We start from the raw sequence: 25,537 nt of genomic DNA on the forward strand, positions 1-25,537 counted from the left end.
CTTTTATTGCTATTTCGACAAAGAGAATTTTTTTTCTTCAAAAATTACAAAAATGTAGACAAAAATTCCATGCATGACAAAGATTTTCTGACCGTCCAACCCACCTTCAAAATCTAGGGCCGGATTCACGACGGCAAACCAAGAATTTCCAGTCTTACCAGTCACCGGCCATTATTTTTGCAACAATAATTTATTATGGAGTTGAAATTACATCGGCAGCTGGCAAAAGGTCTATTAAAATCTCATCTTAAAATTGTTTTGTTTTTTGAATTTGATATTTTCATACCGGGTGTCCCAGAAAAAAGTTCCGCTCTTTCAAGTGAATTTTCTCGAGTTCTATGAACTTTTAGATAATGAATCTTTTTGCATTGGAAAGAGGAAGGATAAACTTAAACTTTGAGGGGTCATTTATTAAATTAAGTCAACTTGATCAAAAGTTATGGCCTAAATGCTAAAACATCACTTTTCAAAAAAGTCAAAAAAAGACGAAAAAAGAGGGGATTAAATTCATTGTAAGACAAAGAAACAAAAAGCTTTGTAAACTCTTGGTAAGATTTTGATGAATGTTTGGAGCTCGAAAAAGCATCGTGCCCCTTGATTATGCCCATGGGAGCTCGTTAAATTAGACAAAGAAAAGATAAGGAATTAACAATAAAATAAAGACACCTTAAAGAACTGCATGGAAAAAACTTTGAGCGTAAATAAATTGGCAAAAGAAGTGCTTTCTTTATGATGATTTGATCTCCTCTTTTTTCGTCTTTTTTTGACTTTTTTGGAAAGTGATGTTTTAGCATTTAGGCTATAACTTTTGATCAAGTTGACTTAATTTAATAAATGACTCCTCAAAATTTAAGTTTATCCTTCTTCTTTCCAATGCAAAAAGATTCATTATTTAAAAGTTCATAGAACTCGAGAAAATTCACTTGAAAGAGCGGAACTTTTTTCTGGGACACCCGGTAGTACAATATCATCTCTCATTTTTCTCTACATTCATTTTTTCTTAATCAAAAGCCCTAGATCCAGCAAAGACAGAAACAATCTAATTGAAAAGTTATCTCTGAGTCAGACAACCAGTAACATGGTGGCAGGGGGCATAATTCAAGATAATTCACCTAGAAGATGCAATTCATCTGAATTTATGGTCAATTTTAGACCAAAATGTGGCGAAAAGTGGAAAAATTTCACCCTTAGGGTTTTGCCTGGGGAAAATAGAAACTGCCAAAAAAAGGATACATTTGTTCCACCAGTGGGATTTTAGGGGATCTTTTTCTGAGGCATAAGCATCCTATAGAGAAGGTCTCGAGAAAGTTTCAGCTAGATATTTTCTTTTCCTACAAACAGCCTGTATTTTTGTAACATGACCACACTAGTAGAACTTAACTAACTGCAGACTTGCCTTGGATATACTTAAACAATCAGGCGATCACATGAGCATCAATTTTGTGGCAATCTATACTTTCTCAAACTCGGCCCTGACCTGGATCCTAAGAAAAGCCCAACCCTGACCTGGACCCTAGGAAAAGGCAAAGGGATGGCAATTTGCACGATTACCTCGCCGATGCGCAACATTTCACAGGATATAGTGTTTTTTTATTCAGACATAAGATAACTCATACCATATGTGAAAGACCTGCGCTGCACAATATCCTTTCGTCGCAGGGCCAACACTGCAAAGCTGTTTCAGATTTAAAAGATATATAACTCATACCATAGACTTGCTCTGCGTAATATGTTTTGTCACTGCCCCGAAGTCGCTAAGTCACCGAAGTCGCAAAGCAGTATTATCCATGCTAAAATATCATTTTATGATTAGTTTTACATCAGAACTCATTGTAAACCCGAAAAACTTGCGCTACGCCATATCTTTTGCTGCTGCGCCAAAGCTGCGAAAGCAAAAGCTTTATGACGACCAAGGTTCGATTCCCACTCACAACGGTTCACTTGGCAAGTGAACAAACCTTCGCCCGGGTCAACCCATACCATGTGAGGGGAATTGGGTAGTCAGTTCAAGGTGCTGACGGGATGCTTACTCAAAGCATCTATAGTTGCGAAAATGGGCTCCCAGAGCCTTCTGTAACTCAACCATAATAGATAGATAGATAGATAGATAGATAGATGATTTACTTTATGTCCTGACCTTTACGACTTTGGCGCAGCGGCGAAACATAGCTGTGCAGCGCAAATATTTGTTGCCCTCTTTTGACGTAACAGCAACTGAAGATCATGCAGAGTTTCTGAGAATGAAAGTAAAATTTTTCTATCCATTGGATTTGAATAAAAATGTTTGATCGTTCGACAACTTTTATTAAGGCAACATTTACACTAGAAGAACTAAAAGAAAAGAGCATATGAAATTAATGTTTGTGCAGTGTGTTTGAGGCATTAAGGCTTTCAACTTTGTCTCTTTTTGTCAGCCAAACTTGCTCGAGCAAATGGTATCTTATCTAAGCTCAGACACTACGTTCCAACAAAAACTCTAGTTAACATCTACTTCGCTCTATTTCACTCTCATCTCCAATATGGTTGTCAGCTCTGCGGCCTCACTGAAAACACCACATCTAAACCTATACTTATTCTTCAAAAGAAAGCCTTACGTCTCATGATTTTTAATTCCTTTCAATGTCTCCACTCTTTTCTGATCTTAAAATTCTTAAAATAAAATCTTTGACCTAGTCAAATCTCTTAATATTTCATTTCTTCACAAATTCCTGAACAATAGATTACCCCAAGATCTTCTTAATTTTTTTGAATTTGTTCAGCTTGAAGCTGAAGGTGACGATAATCAAGGTACCAGGGGAGCAAGATTGAAGCTCCTTTTTGTTCCTTTCCTACAATACCATTACTTTTGGTAACAAATCTTTGTCTAAAATCTGCATAATACAATGGAATAGTATTCAGCGATCTTATCCAAATATTACTCTGAGCTCATCTGATTCTAGCTTTGTCAAATCTCTTGCCTTTACTCACTGTCTTGGGGAATACTGAGCACACCCCCTACCCACAGCTTATCTTTAATCCGTAAATAAATAAAAAAATTTCAAATTAATCTACTGAAATAATTTATGTATTTTACAATTGTTACTTGACTTAGGTGGCCGCATCTTTATGATTAGTCCAGGCTATAAGGCGGTCTCCTTCCTTTTTTATTTTGTGGATACCGTCTCATGTATTTTAAGTGTTCAAATGGTAAATAAATAGTTAAATAAAAATAATCTTCAGGGATTTTCAGAGTGACTCTTAATTTGCTAGCAACTTGCGAGAGGTGGAGTCTGGATCACGCTTTGCAATCTATTATCTATTATGGTTGAGTTGCAGGAGGCTCTGGGAGCCCATTCTCGCAACTATGGATGCTTTGAGTAAGCATCTTGTCAGCACCTTGACAGTTACATCAATATGCCTTCTTACCTGTCTTTAAAAATATAAATAATTGTAATCACGGAAAAAGACGCGAAAAAAAAAGACATAAGTGTGAGAACAGAGTAATCAAACTCGTTAGAAAAAGTACCATTAGAAGTCATAAAAAATCAACCTGAATAAATGCAATCGGGATCCCAGAGACCTTCATAATTCCCCAAACAACATTACACTACTATGTCAAACTCCCATCACATAAATTTTACAATTACGTCAGAGTAGACTACGCTCGCCACGGAAGAGGTTTATTTGGAAAGGGTAATTATATTTTATTGTTCGCTTCTTTTTTAAAGATTCGCCGGGTTGGAAAAGTACAAATTTCTTTGTACATATTTTACCTACCCCAAATATTTAGGAGGCTGAGTTTTAAACGAATCGTCAAGTTAAAACGAATGATAAATGTATCAAGGTCTGTTTTATTTACCCCTGGTGACTTAACAAAAGAGACTTAACTCGATGTTACAATCCAATTATTGAAAGTTTGTCTTGGCCTTTATATAATGAGTGAGACATACGTTCTCTGATTACGCAATTTTCATATTGACATTTTCGAGGCATTTTGATGTAACTGCTTGAACTGACTACCCAATTCCCTTCACATGGCATGGGTTGACCTGGGCGAAGGTTTGTTCACTTGCCAAGTGAACCGTTGTGAGTGGGAATCGAACCTTGGTCGCCTGTACAGGAATCAAGGTTGATGTCCACTATACCACAATCACTAACCCTGTGTAACGTGAGATCGGCCGGGTAACTTGCATCAGTAGAGGCTAACATGCATAGCCCTCAAATGATGCAAATTACCCGACTTCATGGTATACGGCTAATTCTCACACACAAGATTTCATTTTCTGGAGTTGCCTTTGTCCCCTTAGTTTCAGAATACCAGGATTTCTATTTCTATTCAATAATTTAGTTGCAGAGAAGGCCTATTTTCAATTTTCACAACTGTTGACGCTTTCAATGAGCGTTCTACTGCCTGTCTGGCTGAACTACCCACCCCCTCTCACTGACATGGCATGGGTTAACCCAAGCAAAGATTCATTCACTTGCTAAGTTAACTGCTGTGAGTAATCGAACCTCAGTCGCCTGTGCAACCAAGGTCAAAGACCACTATACCACAGACCCAGGAGACAGGTCCAAATTTCAGGAATTTGATAAGAAATAGAATAGAAACAAAAAAGCAAGGTTTAACATTGGATAATCCAGTTATAATGAAGAAAAGTTTTCTGTTTTAAACAAATACCTTTTATTATAAAAAGTTGAAAAATGCAGGGACGAAATATGACCGCTCAGCTCTGCTGCAAAATACAACTGATTTTGAGCTATGTTTCTTCGCGTGGTTCCGTAAGTATAGCTCAAAACCATGTGTCTTCCATTTTGCGCATGCCTCGTTTTGGTGCTCAGCCTTCTCATGCTTCAAAATCGTTCTAAGTTTCTTTTCTAATCTGTCAAGGCACTGTCGCTGTGGAAAGCAGGTAAAATTTGTTCAATTTATCTCTGAATTACTCTCGACCACCCTAAATTTCTGGAAGCTAAATTGTTTGTTTCAATTAATTTTTGTCTGAAGTTATTATTTTATATCCTCAGTCTGGTCTGGTAAAATATTTCTTCTTCTATTAAAAATAATATCTCTGACTGAATTTCAAGTCCTTGATCAAGAGAAGGAGCATCCTAATTGGGCCATTCCAGAAGAAAAAAAATTACCCCCCAATGGATGACATGGAATTTCCGTAGCAAATTGCTTTCAAGAAAGTCCGGAATTTCCGTAACAAATTTACAAAATACCTATCAAAACAGTGGAATTCCGTTACTGTAACCTAAAAAAATCATGGAATTCCAATACTTTAATGCAAAATTAAGTAAAATTCATGGAATTCCAGTACTTTCTCTTTAAAGTTTGCCTGGAATTCCGTGCCAAAATTTATTTCAAAAATTGATGTCATCCATTAGGGGGTAATTTTTTTTTTCTGGAATGGCCCTATGCTAAGAGAGTGAAAGAAATTTATCGAACCTAATCGATGGCTCGCAATTGTTGGAAGCGATAGTAGTAAGACTAGTTCAGTCTGTAAAAAGTTGATTTAGTTTGATAATTTATCCAAATCTTCACCTCTTCCTTCACTTGAAAACTTTTGACAGCGTTTTACCCAAGTATTTGTTTTTTGTTTATCTGGAATAATTGTGCAGCCCCTCTGTTGCAATTTTGTTTTCTTATGGGTATACCGCCCTAAAAAATAGTAAATTTTAGATTGTCTTGACTTTTCATAAGCATTGATCAGATTGATTTGTTTGTTGCAATGGAGCATGTTGACCATGTGTAGCTAAAATTGGAACCTTTTTTTCATTTTATCACAAACAAACTCAGTTTTTGAAATTCCTCAAGCAATCGTGCAATCCTGGAATCCAACCGCAAATGTAATAAAAAGAAATAGCCTAAAGCCCAGATCCACAAAGGCACTAGACAGAAACCCGTCTGCGTATTTTTTTTAAATCTGATGAATACTTGACGGGTGTGAGTCCAATTTTGACCTCAAAAAAATTACAGTGGGAAATTCGAATTTAGTGTGTCCTCACTTACTAAAATAAAAACCAAATTTCGGAAGTTGCGCTTTCTTTAAGAAAGTGTGACCAGTAAAACAGGATTTGATTGGCTGTATTTTCAACCGTTATTAGGAAATGGGAAATTCAAACTGTCAGCCCATACCATGCTATATATTTCGCCATCAGTATATAGAATAAGAAATCATAGCAGCTCGCGCGCTCAATGATTCTTGTACCCTGAACAAACCGACCGCCTACATTCAGAGCGAATTTTTCTGATATAAGATGTCAAATAACCAACCCACATTTTTGAGCTGGAAATGTTGCGAACACAACTATTGGTGACCCAGGCCTAACAATCCAAAAATCATCTTGCTCTTTAAAAACCTCCACATGTTAAAAGGTTAAGGGAAATTAGTTGATATGAGAGTGACCTCCATATTCATCCTTTCCTACAGGTTTGTGGGATGCTTTCTCCTCAACCACAAAAACAAACAGATACAGCATTTATGATTAAAGAGGGGCCATAGTTTTAGAAAAAGTAAGAAAACGCTTAAAAATTGACAGCATAAGTACATTCTTCCATTCTTCTAACAAGAGGCAAGAAAAGATATTTTCCTTGTGTTGTGTGTTTTGTTGTTTTTGATTTTGACGTCTCTTGGTGTGATGCTGTTTTACTCAACCTAGACCCGTTGTCTCCTAGAAAACCCAATGTCTGCCCGCTTCCATCTTCTAAAACACTCTAATCTGATAGTGAATTGGCAGTCGTCCACACTTAAACTTTAAAGGAATGGGCAAATTTAATTATAATCGTGCTAATCAAATCCATCAAACATAATCAACTATCACCAAACCAACCAAATGCAAAAGAATATAACAGGAATCAGAAAAGTTGAAGTAATTACTTCATCGCCAAGGGCAAGATATGCAAAAATTGATCCTTGAAAACTTGATCTACTTGAGCTCATGACATGAGGTGACACATTGTCGAGTGGTAGTGGATTGAACAAAAAGTTTAGGGCTTAAAGTTTAAATCTGATACCCAACTGCTATTTCTGTACTTGCCAAAAAATGGATATAATTTTTGTTTACTTTTGAAGGTTTAATCCATCAGATCAATGATGAATCTGTCAAGGGAAAATATATTACTTAATGTAAATTATTGAAGAAGTTGAACTTTAAATTGAAGAAATTGAACCAGTGCTATTAGAATCCATGAATTTAAAGCACATTGTACTTATACATTTATTTCCTTTTTTTCAGTTCACCATGCAGATTTTCGTCAAGACTTTGACGGGTAAAACCATCACCCTTGAGGTTGAACCCTCTGATACTATTGACAATGTCAAAGCAAAAATTCAAGACAAAGAGGGTAAGAACCGTAATCGGAAATATTTTCAACAAAAATCATTTTTCCTAATCAAATCTAAATCTACCACATAAGTTTTTGCTTAAACTTAATTTTTACATTTCTCCAGTTGACAATAGTACTTTCCTTCAGTGAAAATACACGCTTTTTTTTATAAGAATAGTGTACTTTGGTTGAGGGTGAGCATCATTCTTATTTTTCTATTGTTCTAAACAATAGGTCTATTGTTTTAAACCCGAAATTTCACCCTGATATTCTTATAGAAGTTATTCTTATAAAAGAAAAAGCGTGTATATTAATTTCCTGTTTTCTATCACAAACTTATTTCCTGGCGAGTTGAATTTTTGAAATCTAATTCGAGGAAAATATGTTTCTTTTCAGGAATCCCACCAGATCAGCAACGTCTTATTTTTGCTGGAAAACAATTAGAAGATGGAAGAACTTTGTCTGATTACAACATCCAAAAAGGTAGTTCGGTTGATCAGCTTCCTAAAAATTCTGCGTTGACCAAATTAACAAAGGCATTAAGAGAGTTCTATTTACTACTAAAAGTTTAAACTTACTCTCGGGTGCCTAATAAACGTACATGTACGTTTATTTTTTTCGTATCAAATTTCCCGCCTGTACGCACCTTATTAGGAACTGTACGTTTATTTATTCTGAAGAATTTTCCCGCCTGTACGTTTATTCCCTCCTGTACGTTTTTTTACTTTCACCCAATATCGCCCAATTCATACTGCAAAAATATCTATATATGTTGAAAGGCGGTTAATTACATTCGAACGTATCGTGGGAGATTTCGAGTGTTACGCGAGTTAATTCGAACGTTTTGCTTATTTAGTACTTGTCATTGATCTATAAGATACATGTACTTAAGTCAGTCGTTTCGATCTAGATGTTCTACTTTTGAAAAATTGGTAGATTATTCCCTGTACGTTTATTTCAGCCTGTACGTTTATTTATTTTAGCTCTGATTTCTCGCCTGTACGTTTATTTCAGCCTGTACGTTTATTAATTCCAATTTTATTCTCTCCCCTGTACGTTTATTTTGGTCTGTACGTTTATTAGGCACCCGAGAGTATATGATAACTGTTTTGAATTTGAAAAACTGATTTTCAAATTTTACAATTTAATTTCAGAATCTACCCTTCATCTTGTACTCCGATTGAGAGGTGGTGTCATTGAGCCCTCTTTGAGACTTTTGGCCCAAAAGTACAACTGTGAAAAAATGATCTGCCGAAAGTAAGTTGAATATTGATTTCTTGCTCTCGTCACCCTGTCTCAATTTGCACACAAATGATGAAAATCTAGCGTGTCATCTGAATTGTACATTTGGTACGTTCATGATCATTTGGCAAAAAATCTTCATGATGTGATAGTCGTGTATCATCTCTAATAATTACTTTAGAACTGGGAAAGAGTCTCAATAAGACCAATTCTCTGAATTGGGGTTTGCACAAAATTCTTGAGAACCCTTTGGTACTAAAACTTATCCAAATATTTAAAATCCTAGATATTTAAAAATATTCTTGAAAAGCTTTTCTGTACTATAATCACAGACATTGTCGTTTAGTGACATGGTGCTATACTCAAAAAAATTTCTATTACCAAGGGGTATTAAAATACCAATAATGTGGTGCCCAGAGAATTTTATGTATATTGGTTCTAAAATTAGGGAGCCTTGCTTTGTGTCAGCAACCAATTGATGAATTTTATTCTAAATTCGCAGTTTCCACTGAGAGAATGTGTACACCACATATTTCACTGATGGATTCTAGCCCTTCCTTAGATGTCTGATGGTTGCTGCTCTGTTTACATAATAGAAATTAAATTTTCGTACATGGGTTCACAAAAGACAGGTCTTGTGAAATTTTTGAAGAATCAATCAGTGGTGGTCTTATAAGACAGCAACAGTGTCGAAAAGAAGTTTATTTAAATTGTGACCTTAGTAACCTACCTTGAGAGAAGCAATTTGGGTAAATTGGCGAACAAATTAACCAAAATTTCTTCTTGTCAAGTTTATTTTTCATCATTTGCCAAAATTAATTCTTGCAAAACTAATTTTTGGATGGGCTGATTCGACAAAACTTCTTCTCGCCAAAATTTCTTCTTTCAAAGTATATCAAAATGGCAAGAAATATCATCGCAGGATAGGGAGGTTAACCTGCCTTGAAAAGAAATAACTTTCAAGTTGTGTCACTTTTTATGACCGATGTTTTTCTTGAATTTTCCAACAATCTTTTATGCTTCTTTAGGGAACTAGGGGCAAAAATGGGTAAAATAGAGTTAAAAGGCAGTTACCAACTGAATTTCCCAACGACCTGGTGAATTGTGGGTTGCACACATCCCCTCTGATATGTTTTGATGAAGGGGATGCTAATCGTATATAAAATTCTCATCTGAGAGTTCGGGATAAAATTTGGGATAACCTGTTTCAATTTTCTTAAAAAGCTTCAGAAATTTAATGATTGTATTAACCTAGAGCAATTCAAAATTTTAATTTAAATATATCAGAGGGGATGAGTGCAGCTTCAATTGCCCCTTTTTCTTGGTTTTAAATTTGAACACAAATTGTCGTTGTAGAAGTTAGCAAGTATTAAGATTTTTCTGTTAGTGGCAACCATGTGATGAATTTTATTCTAAATTCGCAGTTTCCACTGAGAGAATGTGTACACCACATATTTCATTGATGGATTCTAGCCCTTCCTTAGATGTCTGATGGTTGTGAATGCTAATAAAAATTTAAACAACTTTGTCTCGTCATACTTTTTCAGCCAATTTTATTCAGTAGTAGGAAAAAGCTTTTGCTTTTCAGTTTTTCGACAGGTGTAATCGATCTTGTTTAGCTAATGCATCAGCTTAATAGACCTTATCGGAGTTTTTTATTTTTCTAAAAAAGCGATGCATTGTGGGATTGTTTCGAGTGTGTTACAATAGAAATCTCTTAGGAACTCCTCGAGGGAATTCTATTGTAATACACTCGAAACAATCCCACAATGCATCGCTTTTTTAGAAAAATAAAAAACTCCGATAAGGTCTATTGTCAGCAACTGTGTGATGAATTTTATTCTAAATTCGCAGTTTCCACTGAGAGAATGTGTACACCACATATTTCACTGATGGATTCTAGCCCTTCCTTAGATGTCTGATGGTTGCTGCTCTGTTTACATGATAAACACTTCTATCCGAAGGTGCAATCACTCACCTGCACTCACTATAAATTACAAATTATACGCTAAGTGGATTAATTTTGGCAGGGATTATATTTGGCGAATTCTGACAAAACTTCAAAGGATGACCATTTGTTAAATCAAATAAATTTTTGACAATTTTAGTATCTCATTCAGCTATCTCATTTTAGCCAAATTAAATCCTGGGTTTGATTTCAACAAAGGGCATGTTGCCTCAAAGCTTGGTGAGAAAATGAGACAGTACCGAAAGCACATCAAACTGCCACCAGCCTCAAATCCCTAGACTGTACTTTGATCTGATACTTTTTGCAAGACTTAAGTGGGTCCAAAAAAAAAACAAAAAACTGAAAATGCATTTGTTCTTCAATCTGATAAAAAAGTCCATCTTGCAAAAAATTGATCTAATTAAAGTACACACTTTTTACAAGAACAATTTTATATTACTGGGTTTTCTAGAAATAGGTGTAAAGTTTTAAAAAGAAGTAATAATATAGCCCTTTTGAAGAATTAAGATGTTATAAGCCTATTGCCTTTGACTTGCCAAACTTAATACTGTACACACTTCACGGATGCATGTCGGGAAGAATTTTGAGGTATTTTAGGCCAGCTTCTCCTACACACTTTCAACGGTTTGTGGTAGCTTAATAAAAGGGATTAATTGATTCCTTCTCTCTTGGCTGACAGTCGTTTTAAAGAAATTGTTTTTCTTTTTCAGATGCTACGCTCGTCTTCACCCACGTGCAAAGAATTGCCGCAAGAAGAAGTGCGGTCATTGTAATAACTTGAGACCGAAAAAGAAGCTCAAATAGAGTTATTTACAATTTCACTGTCAAAACATAACGTCTCTTTTTCCTCTTCCCACTTTAAGTGTGAAAATGGGCCATTCCGTTTTAGAACTTATCACGAACATTTCTAGGGGGTAATCCGAGAAGAAATTCCAGGGAGTTAACAACTAATTTCGGCCTTATTAAACTTTCGGCCTTTTATCTTGATGATATTATTGAAATTCCAGGGAGTTAACAACTGACTTTAGTTCGTCCACCCTCGTTTGAGACATGAAAAGATTTTTTCGCAAGGGTTCTATTGCAAATTTTGCTATTTACACTTGAAAAAGGTCGTTTTTATGGATTAATATCTCGAGTTAGATAAAGATATATGGTGGCCGTAAATCGAAAAGGGGAGGGACATCAAAAAAAATATATTGGCATAAAATACTTTAACATCGAAAAATATTTCGGCCTCGAAAATAAATATTTCGATAATCGATAGGTAATTGAGCCTATTTCAAACTATCTGGACGAGTATCGATTAAAATTTATGATAGTGTTTTTCAATCATTACTCCTTACAACAAAGATTTATTATACACTGGATAAAAGACTCATCAAACGATGGAGAGCGATCATTGTATTTTCATTGTTTCAGAAAACAATTGATGTTCTAGCTTTGTCATGGCGGCTCGAAGATGTCTGATTTTTTTAAATCTTTACCAGTCTTATTTTTAAAAAGTTCTCTAGCTCTTTCTTTTTTTACATTTGCAGGAAAAAAAGTTTAAAAGTAAGGCTAGCATTCCAAGCTGGATACATTTTTAAAATCTAATGTGAGAAAAACATCATTAAACAAGAAATTCAGACAAAATGCTTATAGTGCCACGAAATTTTCAATTGGAAATATCTTTCCAAGACTGTCCCCAGAAGAGCTGAAATTACCATACATGAGACTTGAGTGTTTTTTGGCTCCATTGTGGTATGAAAATCCTTTGAAGGCACGTGGTGGCAAGGTGGTTTTTTTGAGATTGAAGTTTGAAAATTTCCGGTGTCAACATTGAATTTCTTATACACGTTTTTTTTTTAAGAAACTAGTTTTACCAAGCAGCCTCAATGTTTCTTAAGAAATCGGCCTTTTGAGCCTTAAATGTTTCTTACATGTTTCTAAACTTTTTGATATAATCAGCCTAATTTTCATGCAAAGATTGGAAGGTTCTAAAAACACAGAGTTAAAAAATGTTATTTTCTCATTCTCAGCCTCAGCATGTTTCTTAGATGTTTCTTAGTTTTTTGGCATTCTGAGCCTCATGTTTCTTAAAAGTGTGTTTCTTAAAAAAAAAAAAACGTGTACACAACACGTCTTTTGCATCTTTCTCGCAGCTTGAAACGTTATAACGACTTATAATTAGCAATTAAGTGGAAGAATCTGACTCTCACAGGAAAGTTTTAAGTCTCTTTTGGGAATTGGATGAGTGATTTTCGATAATAAATGCAATAAAAATGCTTCGAAAAATCATTTATTGTTTCTCATTTTTGATTATATCTTTCAACTCCAAGTAGTTTTATTGTTATTTGGATTTTTAATATTTTTGTTCAAAATGGCGACTTTGCCAAATGCTCCTACTTACTTCACTGGACTCAGCGTCATAAAAAATTATCAAAAAGCAAAGTTCAGCTAAAAGTAGACTCTAGTCTACTTTGACAGCTGAAAATTTTCGAAAAATTAACAAGCGGGGGAGGGGCCGTTTATTTGGAACCTAAGAGTAAAGTAATGAATATTATGTTTATTATCAACACAATGGGCTCTTCCAGAAAATTTTTGTACATGGGGCGGGAGGATATACCTTATCGGGGAAAAGTGACGAAAATTTTAAAGGGGGTGACGAAATTTTCCCCCGACGAAATTTTTCCCTGATATTTTATCACCCGACCAAAACTTTTACCAAAAATTTTTCAAACCCCAACCAAAATTAAAATCTAAATTTTTTACATCTTTATTAATCGAAATTAGTGCTTAAACGTCGAATTACAAGATTTATTTTCGAGCTAGTGAAGGAAACCATTTCATTTGGACGATTTAGTTGGGTGAAAGAAAGTGACTAAATTGTAAATTTCGTCGGGGAAAAGTGACGAATTTGAAATTTTGGTCGGGAAAAAGTGACGAAAATGCCTCTAGGTGACGAAATTTTTCCCCGACTAAATAAAACTCTGACATTTTTTTCCCCGATAAGGTATTTGGATATTTTGCCCGGGTGTATAGTGAAAAATCTGCAAAATTTGCCTTGTTTTAGGGGCAAACTTGCTCTGATTAGGGGTGCTTGATGCTTGTCCGGGGGTCAAAATTCACAATGTCTGGGGGGTAAATTCAAAAAAATATATATCCTCCACCCCCACCCCCATATTCAATTCTTTTCTGGAAGAGCCCAATTTTATGTTTTTATATGTTAGGGTAAGATGAAATCATTTTACGTATAATAAACTTTTATTTTACTTCACTTATTTATGACTGATAAAAAATAATTTACTTCCATATTATATTACAAAAATTTACAACTTATTTAACAATAGTACCAATAACAGGTTTGAGAATTCCCTCAATTCAACCGTCACTTGACAAAATTTTCGAAATCTCCCTATAATATAAAAAAATACCGAAAAAGCAATCAATAATTTTTTATAGTAGTGCAATTAAGGGAAATCGATTAAAGTTTCCTCGATAGTTTTCTACCTTTTTCCAAAATTTCGAAAAAGACACCCTCTAAAGGAGCAAGGACACTTGTTTGTATAGCGAATAAAAGTGTCCTTTCAAGGAGTAATATTCCTATTTACTATCTAGGTGTCTTTGCCAACCCACCAGGACTTGTAATGCGAAAACAACTTGTGGACACTCGATCTGAAAACCAACGTACATGCAGACGAAAATATAGATATTAAAATTGGACTCTATTTTTATAGTGTAGAGAAAATTAGCCAAATTTGGTCAAAAAATCCTTGAGATGAGTTTTCTTGTAAATTATTGTGAATATATAGGACAAAATGGTCAGATTTTCCAAAGTTTTGCCATAAAGCCTCGTTTTTCTCAATTTTTACACCCTTAGCATTTTCTTTCTCATTCACTTTCTTTCTCATTACAACCCTTACAGTGTACTTTGGAAATCGAAGCCTAAAAACGTACCTTAAGGGCCTTACTTTGTAGGTATCCCTCATAGGGTATCACATCCCTTTCTGGACGTTTAATCTTACCATGGAGGTAATAAGAAATAGATGGAGAATAAATGACTTTTATTTCATTGTACCTAATCATCAGAAGCAAACGGCTCCTTGGTTGCAATGGGAAAAAGTGATTAATTTTGTGTGCACTCATGGGAATATTTAAGTTCATAAAAAACTGAATAAAAAGGTGTTGGATTTTTAACAGCTCTATTGTGAGATAATAGCTTTGTTGATCAAAATGAGAAAAAGCTTGCCGGAACAAGCACAAAATCCTATATTTTTAAGGGCCCCCTCTCATAAAATCATCGATAGATTTTTAAAAAAATCTATATTACGATTAGGTAACCTTTAAATTATTCATCCATCAGAATTTGAAAGCCCCCTCCCTTTTAGACGTAAAGATTTTTAATGAAGAAATTTTCAAGGAAAATGTGCTGAAACTCTCAAAATTAGCAATATGTTTGCCCAAAAATACATCGATATGAAATCATAGAACTATTGTAACCTTACTACGAGAAAATTACTTTTGTATCGCGTTTGAACAAGAACTTTTTGCATAAAATGTTTATTTCAATCAGGATAACATTCTCACTTCTGTTCTTATAAATTTACATTTCGGATTTTTTTGCTTCCAATGATAGTAAATCAAAGAAAACCGATTTGAATGAAAATATAAAAGAATTTAACGATAACTTAGGCCATTACCGAGTCATTTATTCTCCATCTATTTCTTATTACCTCCATGATCTTACATAATAACAGACGACTGGTATTTGAAAGTGAATTATTATGGATTACAATCGATCGGGCTTACTTTAACCTCCTTTGTATATCGTTTCGTCTTTTTCTGAGGTCGTTCAGAATGTCGTCATCACAGAATTCCTCCTCTGATGAACTTTCCAACAAATCATCTGAAAAGAAAGTAGACCCAAATAATATACCACCACATGTTTTTTAAGCATACAAAAAGTCGAAAAAAGAAAGATACTTAGGTCGATGGCTTGACATGGGTGAAAAATACTTATAAGGAAATTCCGAAAATCTATAAAATCCCAGCTAAAAATAACCAAAATCAGGAAAACACATATTTTCGAGGTAATGCTTAGTATATGCTTAAATTTTTGCCATATCTGCGCTGAGATATGCTTTTAAGTGTAATGCTTATAAAAAGAACAGCATGGCGACTCTCTACTTTGTTCTCCAGGAATTTTCAAAGCCAGGAAATGATTCATTCAAGTTTTAAGAGAGGTCAAAGTGGAATTTGTGAAATTCGTACGAAGGTCAATGTAATTTAAATGGAGATATGCAAAACACTCAAGTTGACACGATCGAAAAAGTCGTAACCTTACTTTGAGTTTGTTGATTGAGATGTTCATCTTCGGGAATTTGTGAAATCGAATCCGGTGATTCTTCCAACCTTGGAGTACTACTCTTTATTTCTTCCAGTTGTACCTGGTCTTCTACGATATCAATTTGTTGTTTGGTAGAATCTGATTTAAGAATGTCTTGACCTTTCGTTGGAAGGAATTCAAAACGAATTTGTTCTGTTGATACATTTTGTGGATCACATGTAGGTTTCGAAGATTTTGAAAATACTTTTGTGTCCTTCCTGGGTTTGCTTGTTAGTTGTTTGACTTTCGTGAATTCAGAAGAAGAATTTGATGTCTTTTGTGGTACAATTTCTTTATCTGACGAGCAAGACTTTGTTTTGTCAGCAATGGCTTCTCTAGTCTTTCTGGACGATGTAATCATTTCGTCTGGAAACAAATGCTTCGAAATTACCTGTGAAAAACAAGTCAATATCAGTATACCTTTTAACCTGGTTTAACGTCAGCCCTTATTACGCCAAAACTCAATCTTTCTCCATTTTTAGCCCGGCCCAATTTAATTCCGATCCCTTACGCCGGCCCTTATTACGCCAGCGCCGAATAAGGCCGACATAAATAAGATCGATAAAGTATCAAAATTTTCGATATATTTCTAAATTTTTCATGCGAAACTTATAGAATGCTACTGTTTAAAAATATCACCGAAAGATAATAACCATTTTGTGTTTTAGCCTCAATACCATCCAAGCTATGGTCAAGTTCCCATGTTTCCTTTCCCAAAGCAACTGTTTGGAACTTGAGTTAGTGTAGCAGAGTAATGTCATACTAACCTCGTTAATAACCGGAATGGTCGGCTTTATCAAGTGACCATTTTCTTCTGTTGATTCTTCGTCCAAAATTTGTGACTCTTGTGACTCGCTACAAGAAGATATTCTTTGATCTGATTTCTCACTCATTCTCTCGTGTACGTCTTGACGTTCTTTAGATGGATGATCATCTTCTCTATTGGGTGGGGGCGGGGGCGTCAGTCGTTCGACTTGTACTCCTGTTGAAACTTTCCCTGAACTTTGCCCTGAATAATGTTGATGTAAACAGTTACCATGACAACACGTGTGAATCATCGGTTGTACGAGATAAGGTTGAAAATTTTGAAATTGAGGATATTGTGATTGTAAATGTTGGTTGTTTTTAATGAAATCTCGCTCATAATTTTTCTCTCGTTGTTGTGATTCATTCTCCGGAAGTTTCTGCTGCTGATCCAAAGTCTCCTTCCGTTCCAAATTCTCCACGTGCTTCGAACTTTTTACTGGTGAGTAAGATGTTACTTCAGTTTTCTTGTCGGTAAAATTCAAATTAGTTTTGTCAGCCAAAACACTTCTTGTCTTGTGTAGATAAGGGTTTTGTTCTTGGACTTCTTGTGATGCTATCTCCATTTTTCTTGCAAGTCTCCACTGATACAGAATATCATCGTCAGCTCTCATTTTTGCTTTCGGTTTGGAAGGTGAAAGTCTTTCTTTTCGAACCCACGGATTGGTTCTGGTGTATTCTTCAGTTGTATGATTTCTTGTATGAGAAGGAGCTTCATCTTTGAGAACATGGCTAGCTGGTGATTTTTGGTATTTTGATAAAGTTGTTGTGTTATCACTCAATGGCCCTTCATTCAAAGTAGAGCCACTGTAAATTGAAGAAATGCAAAAATACTTTATAAATTACTCAAAATCCTATTTTTGTCGCCCATCAAAGATCAACAAATAATTTTGAGATTCTGGAAACATTTTTCTTCGTTAACTCTCATAGCCTTACTTTTTTTAAGTTATGAAAATAGAGTTTACCTCATTTCCAAAAGTTTATCAGCTCTCGATTGCATTCCCACGACATTCGGACTGTTGTAAAAGGGTACGCAACTCTAAGAAAGAAGAAAAACGTGTTATGGTGTGATCTTAAATGGAAGAAAAACAAAAATGACACGAAGATAGTGCAGAAATGCTAGCGTAAACGTTTGGTGTATATAATTGGAGATAAACTTTTTGACAGATAACATACCTTCTTCTTATTGGGTTTTGGTGGTGTAATAATTGGATATTTGTCCTCTTTCGGCAAATCGATTTCTTTTGAACATGTTTCTGTTCCATTTTGAAGCCACCAGAAATCAGTTGTTTTCTCTTGACTCCTCTCAATTCGCTGTTCTCTCGAAAGAGGTGGTTGCTTACGAAATCTTTGAACAAATCTTCGAGAAGAAAAAAGAATGCTGATAGCAAAAGAATTACAACGGCAGCACATTAGTGTAATCCAACAAAGGATAATGTTTGAGATTTAACAAACTGGTAACAATATCTCTTCTAGTTTTTATAGAATATCAATCAGGATTATATTTTTTGAAGCTTATTATTGCGACTGATAACTAACACACTCCTCCATTTGAGAATTTTAAGATCTATAGATAGATTTGATTGACCACTTTATTCCGAGTGTATACTAAGATCGGGAAGAACATTGCAACAAACAGTTTGTAGAAAAAAAACAAAAAATGCATACTTTGATAAAGTTCCCTGTTGTTCGAGAAAATCTTCAATGCTGTGCTCTTTAGCAGAAGAAATCATCGAAACATCATCAGGAGATTTGACTGGAGTTTCTTGGAAACTTGGCAGTGTGCTGGACCAAGACTCGTCATATTTACTGGAGCCAGATTCGTTTTGTTGACTGCTTTCATCCGAATGTTTCAGCGAGTCATCAATTCTGTCCATCAGTTGAAAGGCTGAATTAATGTTATCGCTTCGACTTTCCCCATATCCATTCTTTGGTATCAATATTGCCTAAATCGAAATCGAATCATGAATAAAAAGATAATAAGTTCTTGCTGATTCTTATTGATTAAAATAACTTTAAAACATACTTTGAAAAACAAAAATTGGAAGAAATGATTAAGAATTATCGGGTTTTCAAACAGAGAGGTTGCATTCAAAACCACAGATTTCTTAAAATTTTTTCTTTCACTACAACATCGAAAAGAGTACCTTTCGTTTTGGCTATATAGGCTCCAACTTACATTCTCAGAATCCTTGTCAGATGTTAATTTCTCAATAGACGGGTAGTAGAAACCTCGAGGTTTGGCTTCCCTGAAAACAAGTAGAAAATAAAAAAATTAAATGACAACTTGGGGCTCCACCTTGCAATCTTCATGAAACAAAGGAAGGTTGTAACTATCATCCTTTTTTCTTAAATCTTCACTCAAGGTTCAGAAAGAATTGTTTTTCCTTGAGTTTTTTTCCTGAAAAATAACTGAAATTGTGCGATTTTTATCTGAGTGGAATCCTTAAAATTGAATATGAAATTGTGAAAAAGTGTTTTTAAGACTGTTTCATCCAACATTATAATGTTTAACTGAAAATCAGATACTCTAGACTTTAAAATATGACTTATTTCTACAAGGAATCTGGAAAATGAGATTCCCGTAGTTCCCTAAGCCATTGACTATGTAAAAGGAAATTCTCTGGTTTTCCCTGAAACTTTTCTTAAAGCCATTCATTTTCCAGATTTACCAGTCTTTCTGAACCATGTCACTTAACAATAGAAAAAAAGAAAAATACCTTGAGAACGGATTCTTCTGGGTAGTGAAAAATGTTTCTGTGTTATTATTCATGGATCAAACATTTGTCACACAACTTGAAGGCAATCTGTTATGGAAATATTGAATTGAGAAAAATTTAGACTTTCAAATTAATAAGCTTTGGTGGGAATCTAATTTTTGGGACTTTCCAGTGTGTGAAAAAGGGAACCTTGTGTCCCACACATTTTGAATAAGTGCACTCTCAGCCATAAAATGACAGTATCGTAAATTGGTAATTATGACATCTCATAGTGTCCTCCCCCTGGATTCAGGGAAGGATGGGTTTTGAGGCCAAAAGGATGTATGGGGGGGAGCTTATTTATTCATATCAAAAACAAAACACACGGTTTTTCTCAAGCTGACTGATTATGGCTAAGTTCTTTGCTTAGCAGTCAGAGAGAAATCTTTTTCAATCAGTGATTTCAACCTTCTATAATCCTATTCTAAAGAAGAGTATCAGAATCCTACTAGGGATTTCAAAATTAATATTGGTCCTGAGATTTTTAGTTATCCAATAGCAACAGACTTTTTAAACAAATCAATCCTTTCATACAACTTAAGTGTAAAGTTTATAGTTGACAGAAGCTTCATGTTCATTTTTGGTAAAATTTATTTCAAGTAAACGTTTCGGCTTCTCAACAGAGAACCATCCTCAGTACAGTAAAATTAAAATGAATGTATTTACATACATTCATTTTAATTTTACTGTACTGAGGATGGTTCTCTGTTGAGAAGCCGAAACGTTTACTTGAAATAAATTTTACCAAAAATGAACATGAAGCTTCTGTCAACTATAAACAGACTTTTTATTAATCAGGATGTCATGTTTAAAAACTCCAGCATCGAGCAGTTCCAGAAAAAAACCATTACCCCCTGTGGATGACAGGGTTTTTTGGATTTTTTTTCACTTAGGCTGTGGTCACAAATAAGTTGTGTTTGCATCCTCCGACCGACTCACTTTCCATCTTAAAAATATGACCCTTTTCTTGTCGGAACGTCGGAAAATTTGGCGGATTTTTAAGCGATATTATTCAAAGAATTTTGTAGATTCAGCGTATTTTATAGTATTTTATCATTACCCACCTAAAATTCACAACTAATCTTACAATCAACTTAATCTTAGCATTCAAATTCAACCAAACTCATAAATAATCTCATAATTTTAATCTCTTAGTCTTAATGGTGGAATGATGGAAATCTCTTGTTCTTCCAAAACTCGAATATTGTTCTCAACTCTGGAACCCATGGCTAAAATGTGATATACAAAGTCTTGAAATGGTCCAGTGGAGCTTCATTCGAAAAATCATTCACCCCGAAAAATCATACTGGTCAAGATTAAAGGCATTCAAGCTTTATTCGCTAGAAAGAAGACGTGAAAGATACATGATCATCTACACGTGGAAGATCCTTGAAAACCTTGTGCCTAATATCAACCAGTCAGACGGGTTACGACCTGTTTTCCTACCCAGACTTGGAAGATTGTGCTTTGTTAAAGCCCGAATCACAGGAACATCAGTTGCCCTACAGTCAATCCGACATAATTTCTTATCAACCCGTGGGCCAATCTTGTTCAACTCCCTCCCTAAAGAATTGAGGAATTTAAGTGGATGCCCTGTGCTAGAATTCAAAAAGAAGCTAGACAAGTTCCTTGTTTTTGTTCCGGATGAACCTTCTGTTCTAGGTGCAACAACAAATGCTGCATCCATCTCAATCAAACATCAAATCAATAATCGGCAGGCGGACATTGGATTGTTCACCTAGATGGAAGACCATCGAAAGCACTTCCAAGTATTCCAAGTATAAGTATTAAAAGTCTTACACTTTCCAAGCTTGGACACACTTATCACCCCCTTTTCTTTTTAGCCCTTTGACTTTTAGAATGATTGTAATATTTATTGATATTTATGAATAAATATCATATCTCGATATGCAAAATAATCACATCGCAGCTTGCGCGCTTGATGATTCTTGTCAGGGAAACCTATGCTCTCAGAGCCCACTTTTCCAATGATTTTACACCGCTTGACCGCTTGAGCACATTTTTCCGATGATTTAAGATGTCAACCGACCAAACGACTCACATTTTGGGGCTGGAAATAACGCAAACACAACTTATTGGTGACCCAGGCCCAGGCCTTAGAAATCCTGAGAAATTTTGGAAAAGGTTAAGAAAAATGCAGAATTTTCCTAATCATTTGTGGTCCGCAGTATCAGAAAATCCGTAAAATCTGCTCTATTTTCTTGTTAAGTATCAGAAAATCTAAGACTTTTCCTTGAAAATTCTTGAATGTTAGCTTTATCAGGGGTCGCGGCTCCAATTTGAAAATGGTAGGGCCATGGTTTCGTGTCTAAGGAGGTGCCACCATGGTTGGCGACGACCCTGCCGGTGCACCCGACAGTCGGGTGCTGTTGTCGGGTGCTTGAAGTTAGAAATTGTAACACCCGACAGTCGGGTGCACTTTGTCGGGTGCTATATCTTTGACGCTCTTAACAGCACCCGACATGTAACGGGCGGGCGGCGATTTCCGAAGGGCGGAAAAACGGGTTCTTTTTAGTACCGCCACCCCGCCCGTAGTGGGTGCGCGGCGTTTTTGACGAAATTACTCTCTCGTCAAACCAATCTCTTTAGTTAAAAAATGTGATTTCTGATTCTCGGGCTTTGATGTTCTTGGGAGAAGTTCACGGATTAACGACACGAGGATGAAGACAAATAGAGATGTTTCATCAATGAGCCACCAAATCAACGCAACCTTCACTAGTACTTAGGTAGGCAAAAATCCATTCTGGGTATTAAGTTTATCTAGGTAGGTTTTCCCTCTTTTACCTACCTTAAAATCGTGTGTCATTAAACTCTTAAGTGACGTTCAATTTATCTGAGCTGACTGAGTAACTTCGTCAACTGGACGCTATATATCACCTGGGTTTTCGCTTTGTACCGAAAAGCTACTTGTATGCCGAATTTTTTGTTCTATCTTTTTAGCGTACCATCACTATTCTTATACAACCATTGCGTACATACGTACGGTACATACAAACTGTTTGGATGGCTGGGGACAACGTGTGTGTTGCTCAAAAGAAGAAAATTGGACAACAACCTTTTTATAATATAGACCATGTTCTAGACGTCGCGGTTCCGTATCGTTCCAAAACGAAACGGTTCTGAAACAAGTGTGAATAACCCCAAAATTTGAAAAAAAGAAAAAGAAAAAAAGAAGACGTTACAAAGCAAAGCAGATCGGAACGGTTTCGCTCCACTATTTTCATCGGAACCGAACTGCTCCGTTTTCTTGCTCCGAAACGCTCCGAAACCAATATGAACACTATCGCGGATACACTCACGGAAACCATACCGGAATGATAAGAGACCGTAACGTCTGAACATGGTCTTACAGACAATCTTTGAAATACATACACTTAAAAATATGTAAAATAATAAATTATATATCAGGCCATTTGATCATCAATGCATTCCCTCTGCTTTCTTTCTGAAGGAGATAGAAAGTAGAAAGATTTATTAATAGCCTACCACCCTTCACGATTTTGAACCTCTTGTCTATCCACAGCTTTAATATCCATTACATTATGTCTGAGATCATAAAATGCCTGATAAAATATTTTTAAAAGTATCCATAGAGTTAGTAACTAATTTTAAAAAAGCCATTCCTCTCACCGGAATTACGCATCTCTGCAAGCCATTTAGAACGCCATGGCAATTACGTCATTATGAAACTAAATATCACATGAGACAAAGCGATAAGGTAATTAACGTCTTACCTGGACAAACCAGTACGTCCATGTGTTTTGTCATCAGAATGTAAGACTAAAATACGAAGAAAAGAAGAGAGGAAAAAGCGACCGGGATGTCATGCCTCAAACCTAAACACGGAGAAATAGATTGACCATCGAGTGCAGGCTGGAATTTAAGAATATCGAAACATTGATATGATCAAAGTAGAGAATCAAAAGAAAGACACGCCAATTTTTTTACGACTATAATGTAAATATCAAATTAAAAATGATTACCTGTTTTGCTATTTGATTCATTTTCTCTTATTTGCGACTCTAAATAAAAATAATGATATCGAGATTTAGTTGACATGAGAGGTTGGCCCTCAGTGGTAAAGGTTAATGTCAAGTATGGCGTTTCTATCGTATCGATCAGTAGTTAGTAACGTAAAAAAAACCTAGGATACACGGGACAAGGTTGCGCCCAAACTCGTACCCAGAGCCACTTGCATCGCACTTTTTAATTTTACTTATGGACGCGATACAATCGTTCCACGAATAACAGAGCGCTATATCAGAATAATAAATTAAAAAAGCAAACTAAGGGACTGGGGGTTCGAGTTTGGGTGATAATTGCCCTTATTACACCGAAGCTTATTTTTCTCTACCTCAGAATTTTCGTCACTTTCCTGCCCCCGAAACTTTTTTCACCTTCACCGATTAGGACTCGAAGATCTCTATTAAACCTAGACTAGTAAACTAGTCGGTAATTACTTATAACCTTATAATAAAACTGTCAATCAAATAATGTAAACACTAATTAAATATTCAGTGCGCGTGAGAGAATAGGAAAATAACCGACTAGAAGCTACTTCCAACCAACCTCGTCCCCGTGTATTCCAGGCTTTATTTACGTTACTGATTGACGCCAGAGAATACCCTGGTGTTGGCTGATGCGAGTTCCCCCTCTCAGAGGGGGAACTTCTCAAAACAATACGTCATAAAAAAATCTGACGTTACAAAGTTACACTGCAATGCAATGGTTTCAAACCCAGGAACGAATGAAATCTGACGTTTTGTTTTTGAATTACGTAATCTTGCGCGTTCGAAAACCAGCCAATGCCAGGGTATTATCTAGCGCTATCAGTAAGCATAAAAAAGCTGATAATGCGCAGGGAACGAGGTTGACTTCCAACGCCTTTTTTTCTTCACCTAAAATCGTAGGGAGAGACATACAGATTTCTGTATGTCTGACCCGTGCGGGATTGCATTTATTTTTCTTTATGTTTATTGTGTTTTTAGAAATGCTCATTTATTTATATGTTCCCATGTTCAATGTTACTATGAAATATCATTTAGTCAAAAAAGTTGGATGGATTCTCAAAAACCTAAAAAAAGTTGTAAAATTAAACAACGTTTTTTGAGGGAAGTAGCTTCTAGTCGTTGAAATTCAGAAAAGAGGCGCAACTTCACCCCTTCGATCCTTTTTATTTGGAGCTTGATTTTTTTGTATATGGGTCTGTTTTCAACGACTAGTTTACTAGTCTATATTAAACCCATCGCTGATCCAATTTTTACACGCCGGCCTTTTTCCGCCAGTGACGAGAAATAGTGCCTTGCCTTATAAGGGCCGATGGTGTTCATATCATTTGACTGACGCCCACGGCATCGGAAAAGATGGCGGGAAATAGTATAGGGCGTAAATCCGCCAAATACCCATCAGGCCGAGTCGGGTGTTGATTGTCGGGTGTTCTCACTAAGTTAGGAATTTTAAGCACCCGACTGTCGGGTGCACTATTTGTCGGGTGTTTTCGCAAATTTAGAAATTTCAGCACCCGACAAAACACCCGACAGCACCCGACTGTCGGGTGCACCGGCAGGGTCGTGGTTGGCGCCGACGGGAGAAATTTTTGAAAATTAGCCATTCTAGATTGCCTAAAAGTAAAACAGGTCTTTTTAAAGGTTTTTACGCATAATTTAGCTGAATCAGTAAATTTTCTTTTTGCTTTGAAAAAATGTGGTCAGGCCAAGGCCCGGGTGGCCCCCCGCTGCCGTGGCCCCTGTTTATGGAGAAATCCTGATGTTTTTCAAAAGTATGTACCTAAATTGTGACAGAAAATCAATGTCGTCCACAGGGGGGTAACAGACTATAACTGGGACCGCCCATTAAAACAAAACAATGACACATAATTAATTATTAAATTATTAAATAATTATCAAATAGGCATACCTGACCCTGGCTTGTTGGATTTCAACATGGTCCATGTTCAAATTTTGAAAATTTTTGATTTTGAAATTTTGTTTGTAGTGCTTAGAAAACGAAAGTGAAAGTGCTGATTTGGCGCCATTTCTACACACTCCACCGTAATTTCTTTTCGGTCGGCG

The 25,537-nt window shown here is 35.8% G+C and overlaps 3 protein-coding genes across 4 annotated transcripts in view; 2 read left to right on the forward strand and 1 right to left on the reverse strand.

The window, feature by feature from the left end:
* LOC136820675 (integrator complex subunit 4-like) overlaps positions 1-25,537 on the forward strand; it is a 159,987-nt gene that overhangs the window by 75,910 nt on the left and 58,540 nt on the right. The gene's annotated exons all lie outside the window — the stretch shown is intronic.
* Positions 4,782-11,347, forward strand: LOC136820684 (ubiquitin-ribosomal protein eL40 fusion protein). The gene is made up of 5 exons (XM_067076883.1): positions 4,782-4,889; positions 7,216-7,324; positions 7,703-7,789; positions 8,461-8,563; positions 11,228-11,347. Exons 2-5 carry the CDS (start codon positions 7,222-7,224, stop codon positions 11,319-11,321), a joined length of 387 nt encoding a protein of 128 aa, XP_066932984.1. The 5' UTR covers positions 4,782-4,889; positions 7,216-7,221; the 3' UTR covers positions 11,322-11,347.
* Positions 13,742-25,485, reverse strand: LOC136820676 (proline and serine-rich protein 3-like). Of its 2 annotated transcripts, none has more exons than XM_067076874.1 (10): positions 25,383-25,485; positions 19,407-19,493; positions 18,866-18,935; positions 18,355-18,632; positions 17,863-18,046; positions 17,652-17,725; positions 16,650-17,493; positions 15,841-16,273; positions 15,306-15,402; positions 13,742-13,911 (listed from the first exon to the last, which is right to left on the reverse strand). In XM_067076874.1, exons 2-10 carry the CDS (start codon positions 19,457-19,459, stop codon positions 13,878-13,880), a joined length of 2,067 nt encoding a protein of 688 aa, XP_066932975.1. In that variant the 5' UTR covers positions 19,460-19,493; positions 25,383-25,485; the 3' UTR covers positions 13,742-13,877. The 2 variants fall into 2 exon arrangements, with proteins under 2 accessions (XP_066932975.1, XP_066932976.1); XM_067076875.1 differs by having other exon boundaries at positions 25,388-25,469.

This window comes from Clytia hemisphaerica, unplaced genomic scaffold (genome assembly GCF_902728285.1).
Source record: "Clytia hemisphaerica strain Z4C2 unplaced genomic scaffold, Clytia hemisphaerica genome assembly, whole genome shotgun sequence".
Classification (NCBI taxonomy): domain Eukaryota; kingdom Metazoa; phylum Cnidaria; class Hydrozoa; order Leptothecata; family Clytiidae; genus Clytia; species Clytia hemisphaerica.